Genomic DNA, 24,792 nt, shown 5'->3' on the forward strand with positions numbered 1-24,792 from the left:
ACTAAAGCAACTAAGTTGTGAAAGAAAAACAACAGCACGCAATCCCATTTGGGCCAAAGAAAATATTTTATTTACAAGTGGAAAAGTAAAGTTACGTATGCTACTTGGTATCTAGCCTATTCACTCACTTTTTTTTCCTCCAACAGTTTAGGTGAGAAATACAGTATGATAAATAGTAATGTTTTAGTGTCAAACCAATGCGCCAGCTGGAACACTTAACGTTTTATTTCGCAGCAACACATGCAAATACCGATGGTTTTCGATTCATCTGCGTTAAGTTTTAAATTAATATGCAACATACAGTGTTGTCAGCAAGCTTGTAAACTGCTGTGCAACTAAACAGCGCAAAATAAAAACATAAAATTTAATGATTTCAAAAATGAAACTATCTTCTCAACGGTCAAACCAAATTCATCACGCCATTTTTATTCTGTAAACCAGTTGGCCGGTCATTGCTCTCCGGATCATTTCTCTTCTATCTTCGAAGGCTTGTTCAAGACTTTCTTGTCTTTCAGCTTCATTATTCTCTCAGACATTCTTCTGGCAAACAATCTTGTGTAATGTTCGTTGGCAGTTTTACCCAGTTTCTTATGTCGACGACCTGAAAAATAGTTCACCACTTTAACAGGCTGCCGAAGTGTAGTTGGTTTAATTGGAGAAAAACAACCGATTTACACTTTTTACAGTAGTTTAAAGTGACTTAGGCCTACACTACTTGTGGTTTTTAAACCCGAGATACTCTGTCGATAAGGCGATAGGCAATGCCAGTAGTGGGACCGTTTCAATAAATTATGACTGCCCATGCAAACCAAGGAATAACTCTTCAATAAAGATTAAGCTTTTTTAGATTGTTTGTTGTGTTTTAATTTCAAGCTTGATTTGACCAATTTTACATAAACCAGCTGCGCCTGCTAACATTTATTTTTCAAAGCAAAGAATCATCTGAACAGTTAAGTGAAACAGGGTTAAAATAGCAGCATTGCGAACCTCCCATGGGATAAGAGACCCTAAACTTAGCCGTCTACAATTTATTGAATTACATCAGCTGTGGCTTCGAATCATTGCATGCCAACTTAGCAGCATTACGTTTTCAGCTGTGTAGAATTAGATGAGAAATTGAGAATGCAATAACATGGCAATGATTAAGACTGGGTGAAAAGTGGCGAAGGCTTCTGTGTTTCCAAGTTATTGTAAAAATTAATTCTTCAAAGTTTAAATTAAACAATATGCACACATCTTAATAACCATAGTCCGATCTTTCTAAACAAGAATTTAGGCCACTAAAGCAAAAAATATTTTCTATAGTTAGGATCCGTTTGCTTTTAATTCTGACCATCACAACGTAAAACAACATATGCCGAACACAGCAGAGGTCTAGAGAAAGGTAGAAGCGACAAAATGCGGTCGTTATAACGTGCATGATACCAAACCAGGATAATCAGTTTAAAATGTATCATGGCCGCAACACCTTAATTAGAATTTTTAAAAATTGAAAAAAAAAATGAAGAGAAAAAATTACCATTTATATGTTCTTCGCATTGCTTTTATCTAAATAGTTGCAACAACTAAAGTAGTTCATAAGAGATAGCAAACAATTCTTTGTAAGGAACATTTTTCTATAAACTGGCTACTTGCCAGGTAGCCCGGAGCAGCAGCCTAATTGAAACGAGGGCAGATGAAACAATAAACCGACCCTTTCAGTTATCTAAGTGTAAAAAGAGACTTTTGGTCAAAAGTTTCGCTACTTTTCTAAAGAACTCTAAATATTTGTCATGTTTTTTTTTAGAATGTAAATGTCCATTTGAAACCCACGGTAGTGGCCACTTTGACAAAGCAAGACCATATCAGTCACCGAGTCAGTATATGGTCACTTTATTTGATGTCAGCTTACCGGTGTTTCTGATTGTGTAATAACTTGGAAATTCTTCTGAGTGGACAACGGGAATAGCGTTGAGAGCCCCTGCTATCAAGGAGTAGTTTTTGACAGCAGATATAACGTAGCCTACATACCGCATGGAGTTCCAGGTTGACTTTGAGATTCCTGTCTTTTCTTTTCACGCTTTGCGACGTCTTCACCAAGGGACATCACGCAAGGTAGTCTGATGTCATAACGGTATCCATAGGGATTGAACTGGCGTTCGTTCAGCGCGTAAAGTTTCTTCACTATATCATGTCCTAAATATATCATTTAAGTTCAAACCTTCTTCATAAAGATGAACAAGATTCAGTATGTAGGCTACCGAGACAGCACAACCCGTCATTTTTACATTGATTCAACGTCTGCAGACGTATGTCAATGTAAAAATGACTGATTGTGCTGCCTGTATGGGTATAGCCTTATCAGAAATCCTATGAACTTGCTGCAGAATTACAATTTAAATCTGTTGAATGACACTTTTCTATTTGCATATGTGAAAATTGATTTGATGGTCTGATTTTTTAGTAGTGGAAGGGTATTGGGCTCTTCCTCAAAAAAATCCTGTTTTGTTTTTTTTCCCGGTTTCCTCGTTGCAGGATAGTCCAGACTCATGGATCGTGGCATTAAATTTACATTTTTTGTGCCTGGTTTTCAAAGTGAAGTGACCCGGCTGAATGCAGATGACGCTCGACCGAATGTGTCAACCTTCCACCCCTTATTTTAAAATGAAAAAGTATCAGAATTTGGAAAAGGACTACAACTTTTATACTGAAAGTGAAAATTCAAAAGGAAAGTGAAACGTGGTTTGGGATTCTTTGAAAACAATAAAGATCAATATCTGAGCAACAACACAACGTTAATATTAGAAAAACAAAATAGCAAACGTTTTCGGCTGTGCATATAACCCTTATCGAGCCTTTAAAAAGAAAAATAATCTTACATTGTATAAGAAAAGATTTAAAAACGATATGATGAAATATAACCTATCATGTAATTTATCAGTTTCCCCATTCGACGTCGTTTTGAAAGAAGACTGAGCAATGGTTTTCTTTTCCAAGAGATGTATCGACACTCGATGTTTGCTGTGATGGTTACCTAAAAACGAAAAACGATAAGGTGCGCTAAAAATGAATAACCTACATTGTCTGTTTTTGAACAACAGCTCAGGCTAGACCAGCGGTTCTCAACCAGTGGGCCATGGCTCACTGGTGGGCCATAGTAGAACTTGAGGTGGGCCACAGACATATCTAAAAAATTGAAAGATTTATTGAAACATTTTGTTTCATTTTTGTCACTATAGTCAAATTTATACTTGTGTGTTTGTTTAGTTACAATGAATGATGCTGCTGTTTTTAGCTACAAAGTGGCAATCATCATTCTAATTATTGCAACATACAGTTTTACATCAACTCAGTTTTTACAACACTTTATGATGTAATAGACTAGTTTGTGATTAAGCCATCTTCATAAGCGGTAGCTTTGTTGAACTTCTGCAGATCCGCCTTTTAGTACGTGCAGCATTTTATTTTGTGGATTATGTTGGGGAAGAATTGACAATGCTTGAAGCTTTAAGTTTGATGAAAATTATATAGCCTACATTCAGTATGTAGCCTAGGCTACATCGATTTTTGATAACAGAGAGGAAAAAAGACAATGTGTATTATGTTGTAAAGTTCTTAGTCATCATTCATTGAGGCCATCAAAACTGAAACTTCACCTGGAAAAGGTTGATCCAAATTACAAGGATGAAAATGTGAACTTTTTTTAACGAAAAGAAGACAGTGTGAAGCGTCAGCGCCTGGATTCAACAAGGGGGATTCCAACAACATTCTAAAGGCAATGTTCTGCTGCTTTTTGTTTATAAACCTTTTTGTAATTTTTTTCTTACATAAAAACTGAATGGGCCACAGAACTTTTATGCAAACAAAAATGGGCCACGAAAGAAAAAAGGTTGAGAACCACTGGGCTAGACCTATAGTTTTTTACTCCGATATTTTGTTATCCAACCAATCAAGTTTATTTCTATATAGCTCTACATTCATTTCAATTTACAATAGCAGAAATTATAACATAGGCTATTACTTTTATTCCGACTGAAGTTACACCATGGAAGCACTGAAAAAATCATGCGGTGATCCAAGTCAAGGTGTCCCCACAATAAAGCATATAGAGAATTTTTCAAAGATTGATCTGCAACACGTGGGTTGCAAGTTCGTTCTTGAATTCTTTTTGCAAATTAAAGTAACGAACTGCAAGATCAAACAGAAAACAACTATAAAAGATTAACCAAGTGAAATTACAATAACGATCTTTCACCCCTTCCAAACATCCAATTAAATGAGAGGCAGATTTTATCTGTGCAAGCAATCGTCTTCTCAGATAGCTTTATTATTTGGTTTCGGCGATGACAAAACTTGGCATTTTGCAATAATTAAGGTTGCCCTACGTTGTATGTTAGTTTCGCAGAGCTTGATTTGAGGGATTCCCATTCTGGTGAGTCAATAAAGTCGTTTCCAGTAACATTGTGCAGATACTTGCTTTCTGAACTTACAGTCATTCTGTCAAGTAATAACAATATAACACATTAAAGATAAGCAACCTTAAATTGTTAACAAGATTAGACTGCCTCCTCATTTCACAAATTTCCTTAAAAATGGGAAGATCATGTCAATAAGTCTGCCTATTGCATATAATTGTCAGTAACCAGAAACAAAGGAAACAAGAGCCTCCATATTTAGGCTACACTACACACTACGAAGACAATCGAGGTAATTAAAAATTATAAAACAACCTTAAAACTTCATTTTTAATACTTCATAAAAAAAATTGTGCAACACTGTCATTTTTAGACAAACTTCCAGTCTATTTGTGGTTTTATTTAGCTATAGCCTACATTTTTTAAAGTTTGATAATGGAAGTGATCAAGGATTGACCAGTTAGGCTGCATGTTAGGCCTACATGATAAGTTTGTTAAAATTGTCATACTTTCCTGACATCAGCATCGACACTTTCTCAATTGGAGTTTTCTTTTCTGCTGCATATTTCTGACCTTTTTCAAGCTTGAGCATTTCGCATCCCTGCATACATCAAAACTATCAAGTTGTAGATGTAAATTGAGGTGGCGCATCTCTACAACAAGACTCTAAAAATAAGCACCACACAACCAGGACAATTCGAAATGATATTTTTCTAGTCGAAACAAACTTATTCACTACAATTCAAAACAACTTAATAAATTTTGTGCCAAATCTTTTCGAAATATTTTTCCCTGAATAAAAAGCTTGTGTGATCGGTAAGTTGTTTCGTTTTATAGACACTGCTTTTTTTTCGAAAACGAGCCCGAAACAAGTCACTTTTGGTTGAAATGTAGCAGTCAAAAATATTTTGTTTACAATAGCCCAAGTCTACAATGCGTAAAAAATACAGTCAAGCGACTGTAGACATTCATAACCATCCAACCTATGACAGGCGTAAACTAACTGAAGAATTATAAATAACACAAATTTCACCCCAAAGGATATAGGGGAGACCGGGGCAAGTTGAGCAGTTTTTTTTTTTAAATCTATTTTTTTTTTATTTTACTAATTTTTTCGAAGACTCAAGTATTGCATTTCAAAAACATGCTAATAAGCCAAGTTTTAAGGCAAAAACTGGTTGGTTTTATTTATTATTTTGCACTGTATTCAAGTTTAAGTAACGATAGCGCAACTTGCCCCGGATGATTTTCCGGGGCAAGTTGTGCAACACCATGGTGGGCAAGCTGTGTAGCACCATGGGGTAAGTTGAGCAACATTAGTGCCAGGGGCAAGTTGAGCAACATAATACAACCATATTACAGTTGCACAACTTGCCCCGTTATCAATTGCACAACTTGCCCCATTCACACTTTTTTTAAAGAACAAAAAATTTCAAGAAAACTAACAAATGTACAAAAAAATATACCTGCGAAAATACAACTACATCACATGTCTACTGACCCCTGCTGCTAAAGTTTGACTAGTTTTATTGTGCATCCAAAAAATCAAAATTTCGTTTACATCCGAATTTAGATCCTAAGACCTAAACACCTTATATCGTTGATCAAGCCTAATCTGCCCAAAAAACTGATAACTGCGATTCACGTGCTTCAAAGGCATTATAGGTAAAATATGATAATGGCGTTAAAGATTCATTGCGCTCTTTATTTCCTTTCAAACGGGGACTTGCACAACTTGCCCCGTTGCACAACTTGCCCCGGTCTCCCCTATTATAAACTATTAAACACTGCAACATTTTTTCACTTTACCTTGCACGTGACGAGTTCAACGAACATTTCAGGGGTAATGTTAAAAGGTGCGAAGCGTTTGTGGTACAAGGTTTCCATATCACTGTCAAATACTTCCGATATCAGTTGTGATTTTCGTGAGATGAACATAATCTACAAACGAAAGCGTGGTAAACCATGTTTTATTTCGATGAAAACTTTAAGATTCATCGTCCACTTTGAAAACTTGATAAATAAAACTTTTAATTCTTATCAATCACTGACCTGTGCGACGTTTATAACGACTAAGATTACTCCCCAGACAACAACATCTGGAGAGCAAACATCGATTCCTGCAAAGATGGTAAGTGCAAGGAATCCGCATGCGCTCATCACGTGGATGTACTTTGCTGCGAAAGCGTTGTGTCCGCTACCCATGAATGCGAGGAAGAGAAAGACGCAAAAGAGTTGAAAGATAGATCCCGGCATGGTAGGAAACCACCCAGAGCATGATGTCCATGTGTCTCCTCTGTCTCCTACCCATTGTGTTCCAGGAGAACTTGTAGTTTCAAAAGTGTCTTGTACTTTTCCGATACCATCTCGATTGTCACCCCGCCGAAGAGACAGACCATCAGTAGGCAAGGTAAATGCCACCTCAGCGACAGTATTCATTTCACCCACTTACTAAATAAGTACTTCTATGTAAACAAAAGTAGTAAAAAATATTACTACTCAAAAATGAATCACCTGTTTACAAAAGTTCCCATTAAACAAAGAGGGTAGTGCTATTTTGTATTCATCAAATGCTGGCATTTGCACAACAATCTAACCTTTTAGTGTAATTTATTAAGAATCGATTTCGCTATAGTAATAGCATCTTCAGTTAGCACATGTAAAAATGAAAATTTGAAAAATACCTAAAACAAACAAATAAAGCAAACTCCGATATTATCAACATGCATAAAAATTATATTTTAAATAGATTAAAATTAAACAAAGAGTTGCAAAGTTTAGAAAAAAACCTTGAGTTAGGCTAAATCGAAAAATTTTGATTTTATGAAGTAAATTTCTAGGATATTGGTATTCAATGCCATTGTTATTGTAGTAGCCTACTGCCCATCTTGCCAATACAATATCGGCAACAAAGTATCATTATGTAAACATTGTACATATGCTGATATACAGTTATACACCAATCTCATTTACTGTTCCCGCGGATACAGTGCAGATGTTTTATTACTTGAATTACTTAAGTAACTTAAGTAATTTTTTAATCTTTACTTATTACTTAAGTAATCACAACTCCTTTACTTAAATCTAACCCTACTAACGACGGCTGTGTTTGAGAGGTCGTCTCCTCATGCAGTACGCCACGTCCGCTACTTTTTCACTCATGATTTGCACATGTAGAAAACAATGTGAAAGGCCTATCTACGTTTTGCGATTGAGATCTGTGATGCTATTCGGTAACCACTGTCATAGTTTGAAGAATTACTGTAGCTTAGAGATAGGCTATTTGATTTTTTCATTTTTTTTACCTACCGGTATGTTCAATGTTCATGAAAAAGCATTAATCGCATGCAAAAAAAATCTTTACGCTCTGCAGAGCTTACTCTTTACTCCTGTATTATTTAAATGCTACTTAATTGGTTCTCAACACTAATGACTTATCATTTGTCTTTTATCTGTTTATTCGGTATCTGCTTTTACTGCATTCTACTTTATTTGCTTTCAGCTTGATTTGGTTGCCGCTCTATGAAGTCGTATAATAAATCAGAAGCTGCATACCTTAAAAGACTTAACCCTTCTAACGTACAGCAAATAAAATCATTTTCCCTTTAACCATGGTTTTGCAATTTTAAAAACAGCGAAATGGTATACTTAACCCATGAAACATACTTTCAACTAAATAGCTTGCTGCAGCATGCTCTGTATGCATTGCTGCGTTTCAGAAGAATCAATTATGAATTTTCTTGAGTATCAACGATATGATCAGACAACGCAGTTTATGTTTTGTGACGTTAGTTTAACGTTGTTAACAGTAAATATAACAATCTTAAATAATTTCAATGCCCTTCATGAAACCCCTTGATGATTTCTGCTCAATCCGAGCATCTCCCCAGCTGTTACATCATAACTAACAGCGTTAAGTGACTCCCAAAATAGCTGTCAACAAATTCAAGACTTCGATCAGAGCTCTACATGGCTGTGCTAGTTGAGGTTGTTGCGATGGTTTCTCACTGGTATGCTGCCTGAATTTATCTATGCTTTCCCAAACTCAAAATAACAAAGGTTTTTTAGATAAATATTATTGCTTATATTTGAAAGTTTTGCAGATCGTTTATATTGGCTAACTCAGAAAGGAATAGACAAATGTTTAAACGATGTTAAAAGAAGTGATTGATCAGGAGGTTAATGTCGTTTCCAGGCTTATGTTTGGTGGCTGAAGATTTTGATTAAATGGACAGAAGACGAGAAAGTCTATCTTCGTCAATGCCTCTCAAGTTTATATCAATCAGATAAGATTTAATCTTTTTTTTAAAGATTTTTATGCAAGAAAGCCTTTGCTCACAAATATATGTAGATTCAAAAACAAAAAATGTGTTTAATTAAATTCTTTAAGTAGAAAAAAAGTTTTCAAAAAATAAAGATGAGCAGAATTATGGTACAGTATTGCAAGGTAAGGAGATTGAACAGATCCTTTTACCAGATGTGATCGGTCTGTATACAGCAGTGTTGTACGCGTCAATGAAATAAATTGACGGCCTCAGCGTCAGCGCGAATTGCCTAAAAACTTTACGGCATAAAGTACCTACTGCGTAAGCTCGTAAAGAAATTGACGGCGTCAGCGTCAGCGCTAATTTCTAGCGCTATTTTAGCCAGGATCTCACAAAACGGAAGTATTGCAACCAAGTTTAGGCGAACAATGGCTATAAATAAAGAGCAAGTTTTATGTTTTGACTTTTGACACTGTATTGTAATTAGCTGCTTAGCTTATTAGTTATTTACTAACTTGTAGAAACACAAGCATTTCAAAACGTTTGTCTGACTAATGTCCTTTCCAAGTGAAAACATGCGTTCCACAGTAGCGCTGAATGGTATTAGTGTGTTGTATTTCAAGAACAAGTCTTGAAAACGTTTACTCGGAAAGGTGTCACTGTTCCAAGCATGCTGTGATGGTTTAGCATATATAAATCTTTTAACGAGGTCCACTGCACCAGCATCGCTGTTTTCAAGGGTAGGCCTATAGAGCTCTTGAAATAATGTATCTTCAACCTCCGCGGTGATATTCATTGATTTTCCTCTTTCTCTCTTTGATCCCTCGTTCTCGATACTGCTCACGATATGAGTGATCACCATTTTGCGAACTTCTTCCACTTGTATATTCCAGGTAGCTATTGCAACCAATGCGAAAATGAGTAATTCGGATGAGTCGAGATGGCCAGAATACATCGTGAAACTCTAATTGTGAAACGAGATTTTCCATGAAAACAAAAAATGACCAACAGCGCTTGACGCTTAAAATCGGCGAAATAGTTGACGGCGCTATCACTTCCGTCAACTAAAAAATAAATTGACGGCGCTAGCCTCAGCGTCAACAAAAAGTTGACGCCGTCAAATGACGCCGTCAAATGACGCCCTCAAATTGACGGCGTCAACGTACAACACTGGTATACAGTATTAGCACGCTACTGTAGCCTACATGTAAAAATAGTTCAAGTTAAAAATCTTCTGTTTCCACTTCACTAGAAAAACATGAGATATTAAAGTTTGATCAGGTTCCACTTACTGCAAGTCCTGACATCTTCTTGTAAGATTTTTCTCCAAGCTTTGCAAACATTCCACATTCTTCAAAGAGAATAATGTTTTCTACGTTTTTAACAAAACATAACAAAACACGGCTCACAAAAATACTAACGTTTGTATGAAATGTGTCGAACATGAATGTAACTTTCGACAATTGAACGTTTTCTGGAGTAGGCTATATTTAGCCTACCACAATCGCTGGAGCACAATCACAATGAGCACAATCACCGGAGCACTCGAATTGACCCCAATACATTGGCTGCACACGATGAACGGAATTCTCCCACCACATCTGGAAAGAAGGGAAACCACAGCCAAATTACATCATTGATTTTAAGAAGCTGGCAATACTTGGAGTAACTCATCATTACAAAACATAATCCAACAAAAACCGAACATGCACCAACTAAAATCACGTCATTCCTTTTACAACCAAACAACCAAGAAATATGTTCTAAATCATGAATGGAAAGAATATTGGACAAAAATCGACCATATTTAGTGGAGACAGTATCGACGATTCAACACTACCCCTCTCAGGTTTCTCGACATGCAACAGAAAGGAATGGATCAGTTATAATAGAAGGTTGTCCTGTCATGCCCGAACTGCTACCACTCTTCATCGATAGGGATATCAAAACTCACCAATCTGTCCAAATTGCGAAAAAGGCAGACAACCTGTCAATCATCTGATTTTAGACTGTCCAGTCCACGGACTACAATACATTACTCAGTGGTTTCAACACAGTTTATGAACGGGGAAACATGTTTAAAAACCGGCTAAAAGACAACGAGCTTCAAGTGTGAAAACGCTAAACGAAACTACTACCACCACAATCGCTTGAAACAAAATCTAAAAAGTCGACTAAGTGTGTCAAAGAAAATAGAATCTTATAAAGTTACGTCAGCTGGACAGCTTTTAAAATGTTGCTACGAGTTTTCAAGAATGTGAATTGAAGAGCAAAAGCTTTTAAGTATTTTTTTTTTTTTTTTTAGATATTTTTCTTATAGGCTTGAAAAGGGCTGTATGACTAGCCGAAAACGTTAGCTTATTGTTTTTTGTTTTTATAATGTTAAATGTAGTGTTGTTGCTGGGTTATGTCTGTTTATGGTTTTTAAGAATTGTACGAACACTAAACATTTGTTTATATTGAATTAACATAGTTTAGGCATGACATAAAATGAATGTGACAGAAAAACCTGACTTTCTTCCGGGAGGAGCCTGTCTCAAGTGGCTGGATGCACAGAACCCCTTGTTTCATGTTAGCATGCTGATGTTCGCAGGTGCTTTTGTGGTGCCTTACTCTTTCAAGTGAGTTTCTGCTATGGGTAATGCACTGTAGTCTACATTCAACTAGTAGTTGTGACTACTGACTCAGATTAACACTTGCAAAAGATTAGCTATTTCTTTAGCAAAATTATGTTATGTAAGTTATATGTTACAGTTTGTGTTAAAACTAGTGAGACTACATGTTTGTAAACTTGGCTGTAAATCATGAGTTAGGTTTAAGTAGTGAAGTAAAACTACAAAAGATCACATAGATCGTAGCTTTTTCTGCTTTCTAACTATATTGGGGTGGAAGCTTACTTGGTGACCTAGTTACCGAGTAAGATCTTGCGCTTTTTTCCTCTCTTATTTCAGTATGTAAAGTAGCAGTGTATTGTTGTGATGCTTTTAGAAAAAAATAACTAGTGATTGATTGATTTATTGCAGGTACTATGTCATCAGCTCACGTGCGCTATTAACTTCAGCATTGCTTTTCTTGATGTTATGGGGATCCTTGTATTGGTGCACATGGGACGTGGTGGTTTGGGGAATCGTATTCCTTATTCAAAACTTGAGCCAACTCGTGTACGCTTTGTACAAAAGAAGAAAAGTAAGTTTTCCTGAAGAATTGGAGGAGATTTATGTGGAGGTGAGTAGGAGTAGCCTAGACATAATATTGGAAACTCAGCGATATTTGCAGTGGGCTTGGTTGCATTGAAAAGGACATTTTTGATTCATGATTCTGTTTAGCCTATAACAAGTTTATAGTGTGTAAACGAGTAGATCTGTTATCAAAATGTGAACACTTGATAAAACTATAGATCTAGCTTATCAACTATAAGTTATTGTTAAAACTTATTACTTCTTGTGTTTCAAACAGCAATACATAGCCTACCGTAGAGTGAAAATCTGCAGCACAGGATAAAATTGTTAATTTTAGTCCATTTGCATGAGCTAAGTCTCTTGAAGACTTTTTAATTTCAATATTGTACGCCCATCATTTACCGGTACATAGATTTTATATGTGAAACCAAGCAAGCATATCTCATTAGCTTACCACTCTGAAAATTGACTAGATTGGTTATTAATTTGAGGAGAAATCCATCGGCAGTGGAGTATGCATACTATGCAAGCTTTGAGGTTTAACAAAGTGGCCTGGCTATTTCAAATTTGAAAAGTAGAATCGCTACAATGCCGGCTGTGAAGGCCAGTTAGTAGGCTAAATATACATTTCTTAAAACAAATTTAGAAATGCCTTCAAGAAAACGTTGCGTAGGCTACTCCACTGTCCATGGGTATAAAAAGATCAGGTGGGCCAACCAGCGGCTGCTTAGGCTAATGCTTATTCACATTTGAAATCTTCACATGTGGGCTAGCATAAAGATAAGCCTACTTGCGGGGATATCAAAGCCATCAATTCAGCTTCTTGATTCCTAGACTACTTTTTCTTGCGTTGGCAGATATTCGAAGTGTTCAATGTTTCACGGTACGAATTCAAAGCTCTTGTAAATCAAAATTGCAAGTGGGTCAATATCTTTCCTGGAGACAAATATTCAGTGGAAAGCCACACAACAGTTGAGGCCAGGATTTCGCTGCTCGTGGCGGGATGGTAAGTTATGATTTTTGTTCGATTTCAGCTCGGCACCATAAGACCGAAAAGCTGGAAGCAAAATTCTTCTCAGAAGAAGAAAATTTCTTCTTATAGTGTATAGGTAGGTCGAATTACTTTGCCATCGTGATAATGTGGCCATCTGAATGATTATTTTGAAAGCTTGCTTGAGACATTAAACGCTCTGAAGTCTACAAGAAGGTTTTGATTAAAACTAAATAATTCCCTCAGAAAAAATCATTTCGAAACGAAACCAAGACACTTGACCATAAAAAAACTGTAGTATTGTAGCTTATCAATGTGAAAGCGATAGAAAATCATTGAACTATCAGCAGAATTCGCCTTATTTGTCACATCAAGTTGATTACAAAAAAGTCACAAATTAGACGAACTGGCGAATTATGCAAACATGTCAAAACTATAACAACTTCTGTGGGAACAGACAAAATGTGATAAATATAGAAAATTTCATCAACTAGCTTACTACATTAATTACGTGATGATATTCTAGTTTGAGAGTAACATACAAGGGAATTTACCTTCACGACATCAAAGAAAAGCAACTTATCGATTCTGTTGAGTGGGAAAGCACCAAACTGAAACGAGGGGAACTTTTTCAGGTAAAATGTGATTGCTAAGTGGTGTTTGTTTGCTATTTTGTAAAATTAAACATGCTATAGCCTATATTCCAAGGATACCAAGAACAAGCAAGAAGTGACTGGAATGACAGTTTCAATGCTAGAAAACAGGCTTAATCAGGTTGCTCTTCCAGATGCAAAATGGAATCTCAAAGCAATTTAACTGAAAAAACTTCTGCAAAATTTTGTGTATGCAGAATTAGTTCTTTGACATTTACCCTAGCTAAAGCAATCAAAGTTAGAAAATTCTTCAGTAAAATTTTTTTGTTTCATTTTAGGTCACAGTGGAAGCAATTGATCGCTGCTTTTACTTGTGCTGGAACCGAGAAAAACTTCAATATTACCTTCAAGCAAATCCTAATCTTGAGAGAGCTTTTGAATACATTCGTGGGAGAGATGTCATGGAAAAGGTAAATCGTACAAGCTGTTTTTATGCTCAAAGCTCATAAACACTTATTTTAATCTTGTAGTGAAAATTGCAGAACCTATATCAGCGCCCTTCATTCTTTTTGTCATCGCGGAACCTCCGATTTACTTTCGTGTTTATCACGGAATCCCCACTGATAACGTTATTAACAATAACGTTCATGTTAATTGCAGAACAATGAACAAGTGACGCCACAACAATATCAATGTTTTTTTTTATTGGGGGGGGGGGGGGGGCAAGATTACGAAAAAAGGGCACTTTTGTTTACTAAAAAGTAAAATTTTTTTCAAGTTTTAAGAAAAGATATAGCGATAATGCTAATCTATCAGCTAACTATGTATTGAGTAATGATAGCCTACAAATGTCCGGTGTACAAAAAGGGCATCATGCTATGCTATAATGATGTAACCTACTGTCAAGCCTTAAAGCAGCCTGCGGCCATGGCCGCTAAGTAGTGCTTGAATGACCGCCGGTGCTACCTCCTCAATCGGCCACGTTTGGCCGCCGGCTTCTTCTAGCCAATTATTTAATTTCGCAATAGAATGATCGTGGATTAACTGTCGAAAATGTGTAGTATCAAAGAGTGACGCAAAATTAGGTCACGCGTCATAATCGTCACTGTTGCATTGTGCGGGAATATTTGTTATTGATGGAATATATCCATCTGCGATCACCAGCGCTGTAAGTCTTGTTTGTAATTCCCGACGTTTATTTTTACAAAGTCTTAATCCGAAGTGCTAATTTACATCATCTGGCAATATTGTCGTTTTTATGTCGATTCGATGTTGTCGGAAATTGAATCGTTGTTAAAAAGGAGAACTAGTTGACATCCGAGGGGAAAACATTTTTTGATCATATTTTGCAAAAAATTATGCTTCTTTTAGTAATGTCCTTCACATCATTGAAATACTTGTTTTATTACCTTGCCGTCATCGTCAACACATGTCGAACGTTGTTTTTCGTTGCTAAAAAGAATTCTTCTAGGGGAGTGGCGACTGGCGAACTTCTTTAAAATCAGCCACATTGGAGACACTCGTGCGAGTGTCGTTAGATGGTCCCGCAGTAGCTATTGGATTACAATCCCGATAAAGCAGTTACTGCGTGGTGCAACGATTCTATTCTAGGACGTTGCCCAGGCCCAGACTTCAACAACGCTAAGTGATCATTTTAGCATTGTTGCAAGTTTAATTCTATTTATTTGTGCTATCGTTATTTTGGCCTCCAAGCACGCAGATTTGGCCGCCGAGAAGGAGCTCCCGGTAGCAAATTTCCAAAAGGCATTAAAAAATCCCCTTTGAGCTTTGTTTGGTAATTACAGAAGGAAAAAGAGCAATAGCAGTGGTGGGAATCAAACCCAGTGGTGGGAATCAAACCCAGGTCAATGAAATGACTACCATCGCCCTAACCCTCTGCACCAAGTCAGCCGATGACAAACCAATGACTTAATTTAGCTATGATTTAAGTTTTCCTTTGTTGCTCAAAGGGGATTTTTTAATGGTACCTTTTGGAAAGTTGCCTCCCGGTAGGCCACGATGGCTGCCAAAAAAAAAACGAGTTTTAAAACCTGTAGGCTACTGTGTTGCAAAATTTTGTGCCGATAATATTATTTTGAGGCAAAAATGAAAGATTATAATTAGGCTAAAAGCGAATAGCAGAAATTGTTATATTGTAAAATGTGCAGTAGCTTACATGACTTTAAAAGGGCACCATTGCCCCTCCATCTGCGGAAAAATTGAAGGCAGGGGGGCATCCGCCCCCCCGCTTCCGGCGCCCCTGACTGCACTCAACCACTTGTTTAACTAACTGGCCTACTTGGAGTGTGAATGCGACACGGGTGTCTAAAAACTCAGAATGTTGCATCAATATACTGAAGCAAGAAATCAATTCCACTAAAAAAAACGAGGAATCCCTGTTGAAGAGCACTGACATAGATATCGAACTTTGAGGTTAGGCTACCACAGACAGCTAATCTAATGACTAATCAGAATACATAACTTAGCGTAGTTAAACAATAAATGCTCAATGCCAAGCTCCTTCTAATGATCTTATTAAGGTAAAAGGATGTTAAGGTTTTTAGTGAGTCGTAGTTATGTTTTCTTAGTCAATCAAACTATAGTGGTCAAATAGCAAAGTTTACACGAAATGATAGACATGTGATGGTTGATTTGAATCTTTATCCTCAGATTGAGAAAGCTTCTGATAGGTTATTCCTGAAAGTTTTGCATACTTGCAGAGGCTTTGAACCACTAACGCAAGGCCGGTTAACTACTGATATATAGCCTACTACATAATTTTTCATTCAGGCACGTTTTAAACCTTTCAAGGTTTTGCCATCTTTTCCCGTTCGTTAACTTGCTGGTAGGTTTATATCGATTTTTGTAGTTAGTATCTTTTCGTCCCGGACGCGTTAATGACGAAAAATAAAATGATTGATTGATTAACAGAGTAAAGTTTCCGACAGTTGGCGGGGAATTATTCCAACCATCAGGCGACGCTGAATCGAGAGTTGTCATGAAAAGCGTTGCTCAAGCGCACACCCTGAGAACCGAACCAGTGCCGCTTGATATTGGGGCCATTGTTTTTTTCGTGTGCAAAGTCTGAATCTCAACAACTGATCTGACGGCGGGGCGTGAATGGAATGATTCCATAAACTTACTTATGTTTAGGTGTACCAAACAAGCTTGAATGCAAGCAGGAGATTGCAAAACGAAAGTGGACTGCTTGGTGAAGCACAAGTGAATGCCACTGATATTCGCAAGGGATTGGCAACAGAAAATCCTTCAGCAATCTATGGTCCAGAAACAACACATTAAAAGCATCTTTGATCTCCCTCAGCTTGTCTCATATTTGTTTTTGGACACTGACAATCTATTAACTGTAATCTAAAAAAGCAGCATTCTGCAATCCTGTTTGACTCACTTGTAAACTTCAAAACTCAAATGCGGGGTTCACACTGACAAGCATAAGCGCAAATCATAAAGCGTGTCAAAAAAACGAGTGTTCACACTGAAAAAAAAGTGTTCACACTGAGAGCGTGAAGCGTGACCGAATCGCGCCACCGGCTTGGAGATCTCGATTTCAAGCGTGAAAACAGAAGTTGAATTATTTCAACTTTTCCCTTTCGCGCTTGACATGAGAGCTCGATCGGTTCGAGTCGAGGTTCGGAAGAGGTCGGCTGATTGTACTCGCTTAGGCTATAGTTTGTCAGCAGTTTTGGCTCTGTAGATATTTTGTAACACATTATGAGCAGTCAGTTCAAATTCTAGCCAGCAGCAAGATGTAATTGATTTAACATACTGGTAGTGAAAGAGAAAAGCCTAGGAAAAAATACTAGGCCTATTGCTGTAACATAAACCAGGGTCAGATCATCAGATGTCACTAGAATACTTAAGTGAGGCCTAAATAGTTGACAAATAGTTCCAAATTTACAGAAAAACCAGATGTTTTTTGTTTTAAAACTAATCAAAGATAAGTTAACCTTTTATTTTCAAACAACCTTATTGCAAAAACATCAACAAGGCTAAGCTAATCCAGTTTACAACTTTATATATAATTGGTAAATAAATGAAAGCGTACGTAGTTCAGGTTTAGATGTATTATACTGAATTGGAATATGTAGGCTACAGTATCATAGGCTATGCTGTTTTATTAGCCCTGGATCTATAGAGGCTGAGTGGGTATATTTTACTTGGCCTGCTACAATACAGGGCAGTACCGGTAGTCCGGTATAACACAATGTTCCGGTATTTGGTATCTATAGGCTAGATCTGTGATTTAAATGTAAAATTTAGCACAGTACTTTATAAAGCAAACAGACAAACAAACCGAAGTCATGACATAGAGTAGACTATATCAATCAAGTGGTATTAATTTTTTTATATTGCAGTTAACATTGCTTCAATTAGAAAATAAAATATCCATTAAATAAAAAACTAGTAAGTTATATATAACTTAAAATGTTCCTGCTCTGTACGATGAAAAGCATAATGGGTACAAAGACAGGAAGTTAAAGAAAAAAGATTTAGGCCATCCGGGTAATTATTAATTTATATTTTGACTTAAAAAATATTAAATAGGCTAATGATTGATAACAAAACAACTTAGTTGGAAAACGTTGCTGAAACGGTAAAAAAAACATTACTGCTGTTGCTGATGTCAGTGAGCTGAAAAGAAATCTAGTTCGAGTGTGACAACATTTGTTGTTCATATTTTTGTAAACTCTACTGTTTTGGTTTTTCACTGCGTGTTTTACGGGAGCAAGTCTTTTAGGCGCTGACAGTTAGGCGCTGGTCTAATAGGCGCGCACACTGTGGCGTCTGGATATTTAGGTGCGGAGCACTGTGGCGCCCGGTCATTTAGGTGCTATTCCTAGTAAAGTCTGTAGATTGTTTCAGCTTGGCAGCTTGCCAGAAAATTATATCATGGCTTCAGTGAGCGAAGCTGCTTAAATTGGCAATGCTTTTCACACAAAATGTTATATTGAACAGAAAAATATATTGTTGTTTTATTGATTTATTATTGTTTTATTTGTTGTTAGTCCAGGTTTGCGTTGGTGAAAGCTTTATCAATAAATTATTCAAGCTTCCGAACATTATTGAGTTCATTATTAGTTAACTCTTTCGCGACCACGGACGTATACACACGCTTTGGGATTTTTGCCATGATGACCAAGGAAGTATCCCTACGTTCAAGGTTAAAAAGTAGCTTATTTCAAGCAAAAAAAATGTTACTTAAATGATGACAGATCCATAGTCTTTGCCGGTCCTTTTTTGGCTAATTAAAAAAAAAATATTTTGGCGGTGCAGTTATCAGATGAGGACTTCTTAAAGATGTGGACACAGTGGATTTTTTTTCCTTCACTCGTTGGAATTGGCAGTCAAAACTGGCTAAGCAACCCCTTACTTTGGACTTTCTCGATCAAAAAGACTGTAGGCTAAATTACGTAAACTTTTTGATTAAAATTTTCCAAATTTCTCCATAATCATTCTGCTCTACCTCCTAAAGCATTGCGCGCAGAAACAAAGTAAAATTTTTCTCATGTGCAGAATTGTTTTGGCATTCGATTAAACTACATATATTTTCATATTATTATATCATGCTTGGGTAGTAAAGATTATAATGAAGTACACTTTTCTGCCAATTTTTAATTTTTTTAGAAATTAGAAAAAATACCGTATGGAAAGTTGCTAGTTGTACATTGAATGTTTTAAATTTTATTGCAAAGCTTTGCATCTTCGGATAGCTGAAGATGTATGCTTTCATTTGATGTCAAGATTGTGCGTCTACGTCGATCACATGAGATGTTTAATATAACATTTTGTGTGAAAAAGCATTGCCGGCTTAAGCAGCTTCACTCACTGAAGCCATGACCAACAACGCACACGCATTAACAAAACAACATATTTTTCTGTTCAATATAATATTTTGTGTGAAATGCATTGCCCTACGCCCCTACCTGCCAAGCTGATACAATCTACAGACTTTACTAGGAATAGCACCTAAATGACCGGGCGCCACAGTGCTCCGCACCTAAATATCCAGACGCCACAGTGTGCGCGCCTATTAGACCAGCGCCTAACTGTCAGCGCCTAAAAGACGTAGACCCTGTTTTACTGCTTTTGTGTCACCATACTAATCTTAAGTGTATGACTGTACGTAATGCTTATTTGTAAGGTAGCAACTGAGCTATCTAAACAAACTTTATTTACGTATTTGATGAACAGGGATGTTGATGATGAATAAACACATGGATTAAATTAGCAATACGAAGTAAAGGCGTGGCTATATTTACAGCACTAGTGTTACCAGATAAGAATTTTTTCCATAATTTGAGTAAAGTTTAAAGTAGTTGAGACAAAACCTTGTGATTTAGGAGATTTTGAAATCCTGGGCAAAACTCTCAGTTTAACCCTATCCTTGGCAACACTTGTTACATAACAATGCTTTTTGATTGCATCCATGGTTAATATAACCACTTCGAATAAGCAGGGCCTCTGAGAGAAATTTTCACTAGGGGTACAAAGAGTCATTCCGGGCCCCCCTCTCACTCCGGGCCCCCTTTGTCTTGGGCAAAACGTGTGATGTTTGCTTAGCCGTATTGCACACCATACAACATTTTACTGCAGAATTGGACATTTGTACGCAATAATAGTACATGTATCACTAAAACTATAAAACTAGAACCTGCAATAAAACTATTCTTTAATTTTAATAAGCTATGCACAATAATACTGAATATGAAAGAGGATAAATATGTCGTTTCCCTCATATGATATAGGCCTATCCCGTAGCCGGTCGTTTGGTCGACAAGACATTTGGTTGACAGGACATTTGGGTTAGGGTAAAGGTTTGTTAACTAACCTTAAAATGAGTCGTTCTGTCGACCTAACATCTTGTCGACCAAATGACCGGGTACTGGCCTATCCTGCACTGCTGCCAGATAAGACTGAGCATCATCAAATGCAAGTTTGTAACAACAGAGAATGGCATTGGCCTACCCTAGATTAAATTCTATCCCATGCATCTGAATAATGACATAATGTAAGGTTTAAGTCGCCCCGATAGCTCAGTTGGTTAGCGCGTGACTTCGTGAACGAAGAAGCTTCAAGATGAAGCGGTGCTGGTTCAACTTTCGGGGCGTGCACTTGATCAACGCATTCTAAGGACTGCTCTCCATTCAGTGGCACTTAATGGATGTAATAATTCCCAGGTAACAAGACTTCAACAATCGGAAATTTCACTCTGCCAATCTCCGTAACCGGCCTTGCTTCAAGAGCCTCTACAAGTATGCGAAACAACCAGGAATAGCCTATCAAGGCTTTGTCAGTACGAGGATAAAGATTCAAAACCAAGTTTGCCTCCTTTTTCAAATAGTTTTTAAAAAACACAAAAAAAGCCCAAAAACACCCGGGCATTAAAAAAAAATAGCGGTTTGGGATTTTTAAAAAAATCCCGGGTTTTTCTCAACCCTGCTTTTGCTACACTATGCCCCTCCCCCCTGGGACAGGAGAATAACCAACTTTTGTGATTTAATTTAGGGTGCTTTTAACAGAACATGTTTGCACGTAAGGCATTAAGTCACCACTTTAGACACCTAATTTCTTTCCAAGCCCTTTTGCTACATTACGGGCCCCCCAAGGACTAACGATCAACAACATTTATGCTTGAATTTAGTCGTTTAGGATGGTTTTAACCAAACATTTTTTCGTGTAAACTATAAAATCACAATTTCGGGCCCCCCAACAACCACAGGCCTGGGTCCTCAAGGGTACGCCTACCCTCCGTACCCCCCTCTCGTAGGCCCTGCAAATAAGTACTGTTACTGTAAGCTGACAAATACCACTACTATGTTGTGAGTGAGGATTTTAGTTTCTAAAATGATGATATGGGAGAAAATAATTATTACCACACCTAAAATTACAGATATCGAAAAGTTGTTTGTGTAAGTCCTGTGCAGATAAGTCTTTTAAATGGATATTTTCCACAAAACTTGCTTAAGAAAAAAATCGTAACAGCTTTGTTGAAAATGCTTTCAATTTCTTGCTTTTAGTGGTAGAATCTTTACAAAGTATAAAGAAGAGACAGAGAGTGTGGTTATACTTAGTGAATAGTGAGTGACTTAATGGTATTGTCTCAACATTGTCACTGTGAATCTGAATAAATGTATTGCAATGACAATTACTCTTAAGCGTATTATACATCAAATATAAATTATTGTGGAGATTCATCTGCTAAAATTATCAAATCTCATGCTTAAAATTAGTAAAAGTTAATTGCAAATGCTTATTTTATGTGCAGCTGTAGAACTGAAAGACCCGGATGACAACAGTGAGAGAATTTGTAATGACTTTCTGTTTCAAAGCACAAATTCCTTTGAAGACTTCACTGACTGGGTAATTACTACTTAGAATCACAAAATGCAAGGTGATGATGTGACAGTCCTGTTGGGAGTATTTTAGAAAGACTAAAAAGTTTACACGAAAATAAAATACAATTATGAAAAAGAAAACTTTTGTCTTGTCTGATGATATGCGGATAGTGCAAGTAACATCAGGACATGATTGCACTATCCGCATATCAGAAAGCATTGCATTGTATGAACTATAGCAGACGTCGAGCTAATTGTGTCCTTTGTCCTTGATATTAAAAATATTAACTATCTCCAAATTAGGTATGTAAGATGTATGCTTGCTTTTCATTATATATTGTAGGCCTACAAACTTTTACATCCACCTCTTACATCCAAGGTCGACCAAGCATGTTATTTACATATTGTTATTTAAGTGTTGAAGGTTTTTGTTTTTGACATAAATCAAGGAAATTTAGTACGTTTTGTAGTTCTTTTTTATACGGCCTACATCATAACTTAAATATTTTTTCAGGAATGTTTGCTCTCCATGTTAAAAGAAAACTCGTCAGCAATACAGACAGCACTGTCTACTGCTACATACAGTACAGATGAAGAAGCATTGTTTAGTCAATTGATTAACCGCGCCAAACTTTGAAGCATAAACAAACACACCTCTGATATGTGCATGCCGCACAGTGTTAAGTATGTATGCACCATTCAATAGAAAAGCACATAAACTTGTGTGTTTTAACTTGTCTGATTTTTTAATATTTGTGTTAATCACATAAAGTTTGCAGATGATATTTGTTACTCTTCCCCCAGTTTACATGGTCCCAAACAAATATCTTCTAATCTAAACTGCTGTAACGGTTAATCGGTTATGCCTCCAAATATGACATTGTTTGGAATTGTAAAAAAATCTTTTGGTTTGTTATTTTCTCCTCAACATTTTAAACTTTCTTGAATCCCACTCGCTTGAGCCTGAGAAATTTCCCTTTGTTGGGTCGGTTAAGTGTTATACATGTAACTGTTTGTCTAATGAACTGGATATTTTGCTGCAAATGCGCTCACTTTGCTACATTGCCAACAACTGAAAATCGCTATTTTATAAATGTTCAACGACTGTTAAGAATACTCTGTTTCGCTCATACTGCACGTCTTTTTATGCTTTGTAACTGTTGCATAAAATCGTCTTTTTTGTTTTAATCGTTTACTAGTTTAGAATGCTACATAATCTGCCGCGATATGTGAGCGCACGTGAACATCAAATTAGTTGTGTTTTTCTTGATCACCTGCTTGCCATCAGTTTGTTGCAAATTGCAATGTGACTGGTTTGAAAAGTGATAAAGGATTGGAGGGGAGTTTGGCACTAAAATTGTATGTAGGCCTATTGTAGTGATTTGAAGTTTGCCTCAGACAATGTGGTTTGCACTGGCGTTATTCCATTCATTTGAGTTTATTTGAACACCGTAAATATGCAACCCAGACAGCCACTCTATCTGGTCAACACCGTACCCGATCTGGTAAAGATTTGGACCAGATAAAGTGGCTGTCTGAGAGGGCTGTGGTTTGTGGAATCGGGCGAAAAATATGCGACTCCTCGTTTTACAACTAGCCGACTCCGGCTTCAGGATTTCCGTTTTTTTTAATAATTTTTATCGTTTTCCATTTTTGTAAAATTCAATTTCATCGAAGTTATGATCGAAATTGATACAGCGACTTTTACAAAATTAACAAAAACAAGCACTTCTATTTTCAGGTGAAGTTTTAGACCCAAATACGGCGAACAAGAAATTATATTCTTTTGAAAAGAGTCTAAACAAAAATTTTGTTTTTCATTATTTTGTATCAATCCGGAGTAAGCCTTTTAAATGACTCCATTCCGGACACGCCAAAATTTCTCCGACTCCACAGCCCTGGTTATAATACAGTATACAGTATATGTTGTTCTGTATATTGTTGGCAATTATTTGAATTTGTAACTTATACTGTATCTAGTTTACTTTAATATGTGTGGCTGATAAAAGTGCTTATTGTCTGCTAATATGTGGGCTGTGCAATGTGCATTCACAATGATCTGTGGACTTATATACGTATATGCACTGTCTGTACCGTCATTTTCACGCTTATGCCAGATTAGCTTATTACTGGCTATAGTGATCATTCGTTGTGTTACTTGGTTCAATCAGTGTTTAGAGCGTTTACTGCCACTGGTATGATTGATATCACTTATCATATGAATCTTTCTGGTCGTTAGAGTAGACTGAGTTTAAGTGATGATTGGTGTAGGTTCTTTTTCGAAGGATTCAATATTGCAGTGTATGTTCAGGTCTTGGTTTCATCATGTGCCTAAGCCTTATGCTAGGCCTATTTGCCCATTGTAGATACGAATGTAGCTACACTATCTGCGGCTTGACTCATACTACATATTTTTTCGTTTGTTACGTTGTAGTTATCGTCAATTTTCGTTTTCCTCAACTTCGAAGCCTTACAATATAAGTTACTGGTACCCCGTAGTTGCTTGCTTCGGTACATCCGTGCTTGGTTTGGTAGTTTTTAGAGCAAAGAAGAGCCCGACGCGTGTAGCTGTAGCCTATATTGCCAGTCTTATATGATGACTGTTGAGTGTTGATGTTTTCAGAGCATCTGATGTCAGCCACAGCCAATACTTTTTGGACAGTCGTGATGCGGAGATATGTTAAGGCAAGACCGTCTTGGTTAAGGGCAAACCATAAAACTTGTAAGAGAAGCGGAGAAGTTAACACAAGATTCCAAATGAAATTTCACAAATGGGCCGCTTAAATTCATGACCAATTGTATTTCCCAACATCGCTGAAATAAAAGTAACCTGCGCTTGCAGTTTGTTTTTATTCTGACCATCACAACGAAAAATAATATATGGCAAACATAGCAGAGGTCTAAAAAAGGGTAGAAGCGACAAAGCGGATCTGTCACGTTTTGTCAAGAAAACATCTAAGGTAGACCTACTAGCCTACTACTCATTCTAAACTAACGATGGAAGCATTCCTCAATT

At 36.9% G+C, this 24,792-nt stretch overlaps 2 protein-coding genes and 1 long non-coding RNA gene across 3 annotated transcripts; 2 read left to right on the plus strand and 1 right to left on the minus strand.

The window, feature by feature from the left end:
• Nucleotides 1–53: 53 nt before the first annotated feature.
• Nucleotides 54–6,903, minus strand: LOC145777523 (popeye domain-containing protein 3-like). Its single transcript, XM_082588924.1, has 7 exons — nucleotides 6,447–6,903; nucleotides 6,204–6,335; nucleotides 4,904–4,995; nucleotides 4,365–4,476; nucleotides 2,902–3,013; nucleotides 2,011–2,175; nucleotides 54–601 (listed from the first exon to the last, which is right to left on the minus strand). Exons 1-7 carry the CDS (start codon nucleotides 6,831–6,833, stop codon nucleotides 465–467), a joined length of 1,137 nt encoding a protein of 378 aa, XP_082445050.1. The 5' UTR covers nucleotides 6,834–6,903; the 3' UTR covers nucleotides 54–464.
• A 4,234-nt stretch (nucleotides 6,904–11,137) lies between these two features.
• Nucleotides 11,138–16,897, plus strand: LOC145777565 (popeye domain-containing protein 1-like). Its single transcript, XM_082588980.1, has 6 exons — nucleotides 11,138–11,280; nucleotides 11,683–11,884; nucleotides 12,696–12,844; nucleotides 13,356–13,464; nucleotides 13,761–13,892; nucleotides 16,576–16,897. Exons 1-6 carry the CDS (start codon nucleotides 11,150–11,152, stop codon nucleotides 16,720–16,722), a joined length of 870 nt encoding a protein of 289 aa, XP_082445106.1. The 5' UTR covers nucleotides 11,138–11,149; the 3' UTR covers nucleotides 16,723–16,897.
• Nucleotides 16,898–17,729: 832 nt separating this feature from the next.
• On the plus strand, nucleotides 17,730–24,268 carry LOC145777349 (uncharacterized). The gene is made up of 3 exons (XR_014290327.1): nucleotides 17,730–17,943; nucleotides 21,707–21,801; nucleotides 22,291–24,268. It is a non-coding gene; the product is annotated as an uncharacterized LOC145777349 (long non-coding RNA).
• Nucleotides 24,269–24,792: the final 524 nt, after the last annotated feature.

This window comes from Aplidium turbinatum, chromosome 9 (assembly GCF_918807975.1).
Source record: "Aplidium turbinatum chromosome 9, kaAplTurb1.1, whole genome shotgun sequence".
Taxonomy (NCBI): Eukaryota; Metazoa; Chordata; class Ascidiacea; order Aplousobranchia; family Polyclinidae; genus Aplidium; species Aplidium turbinatum.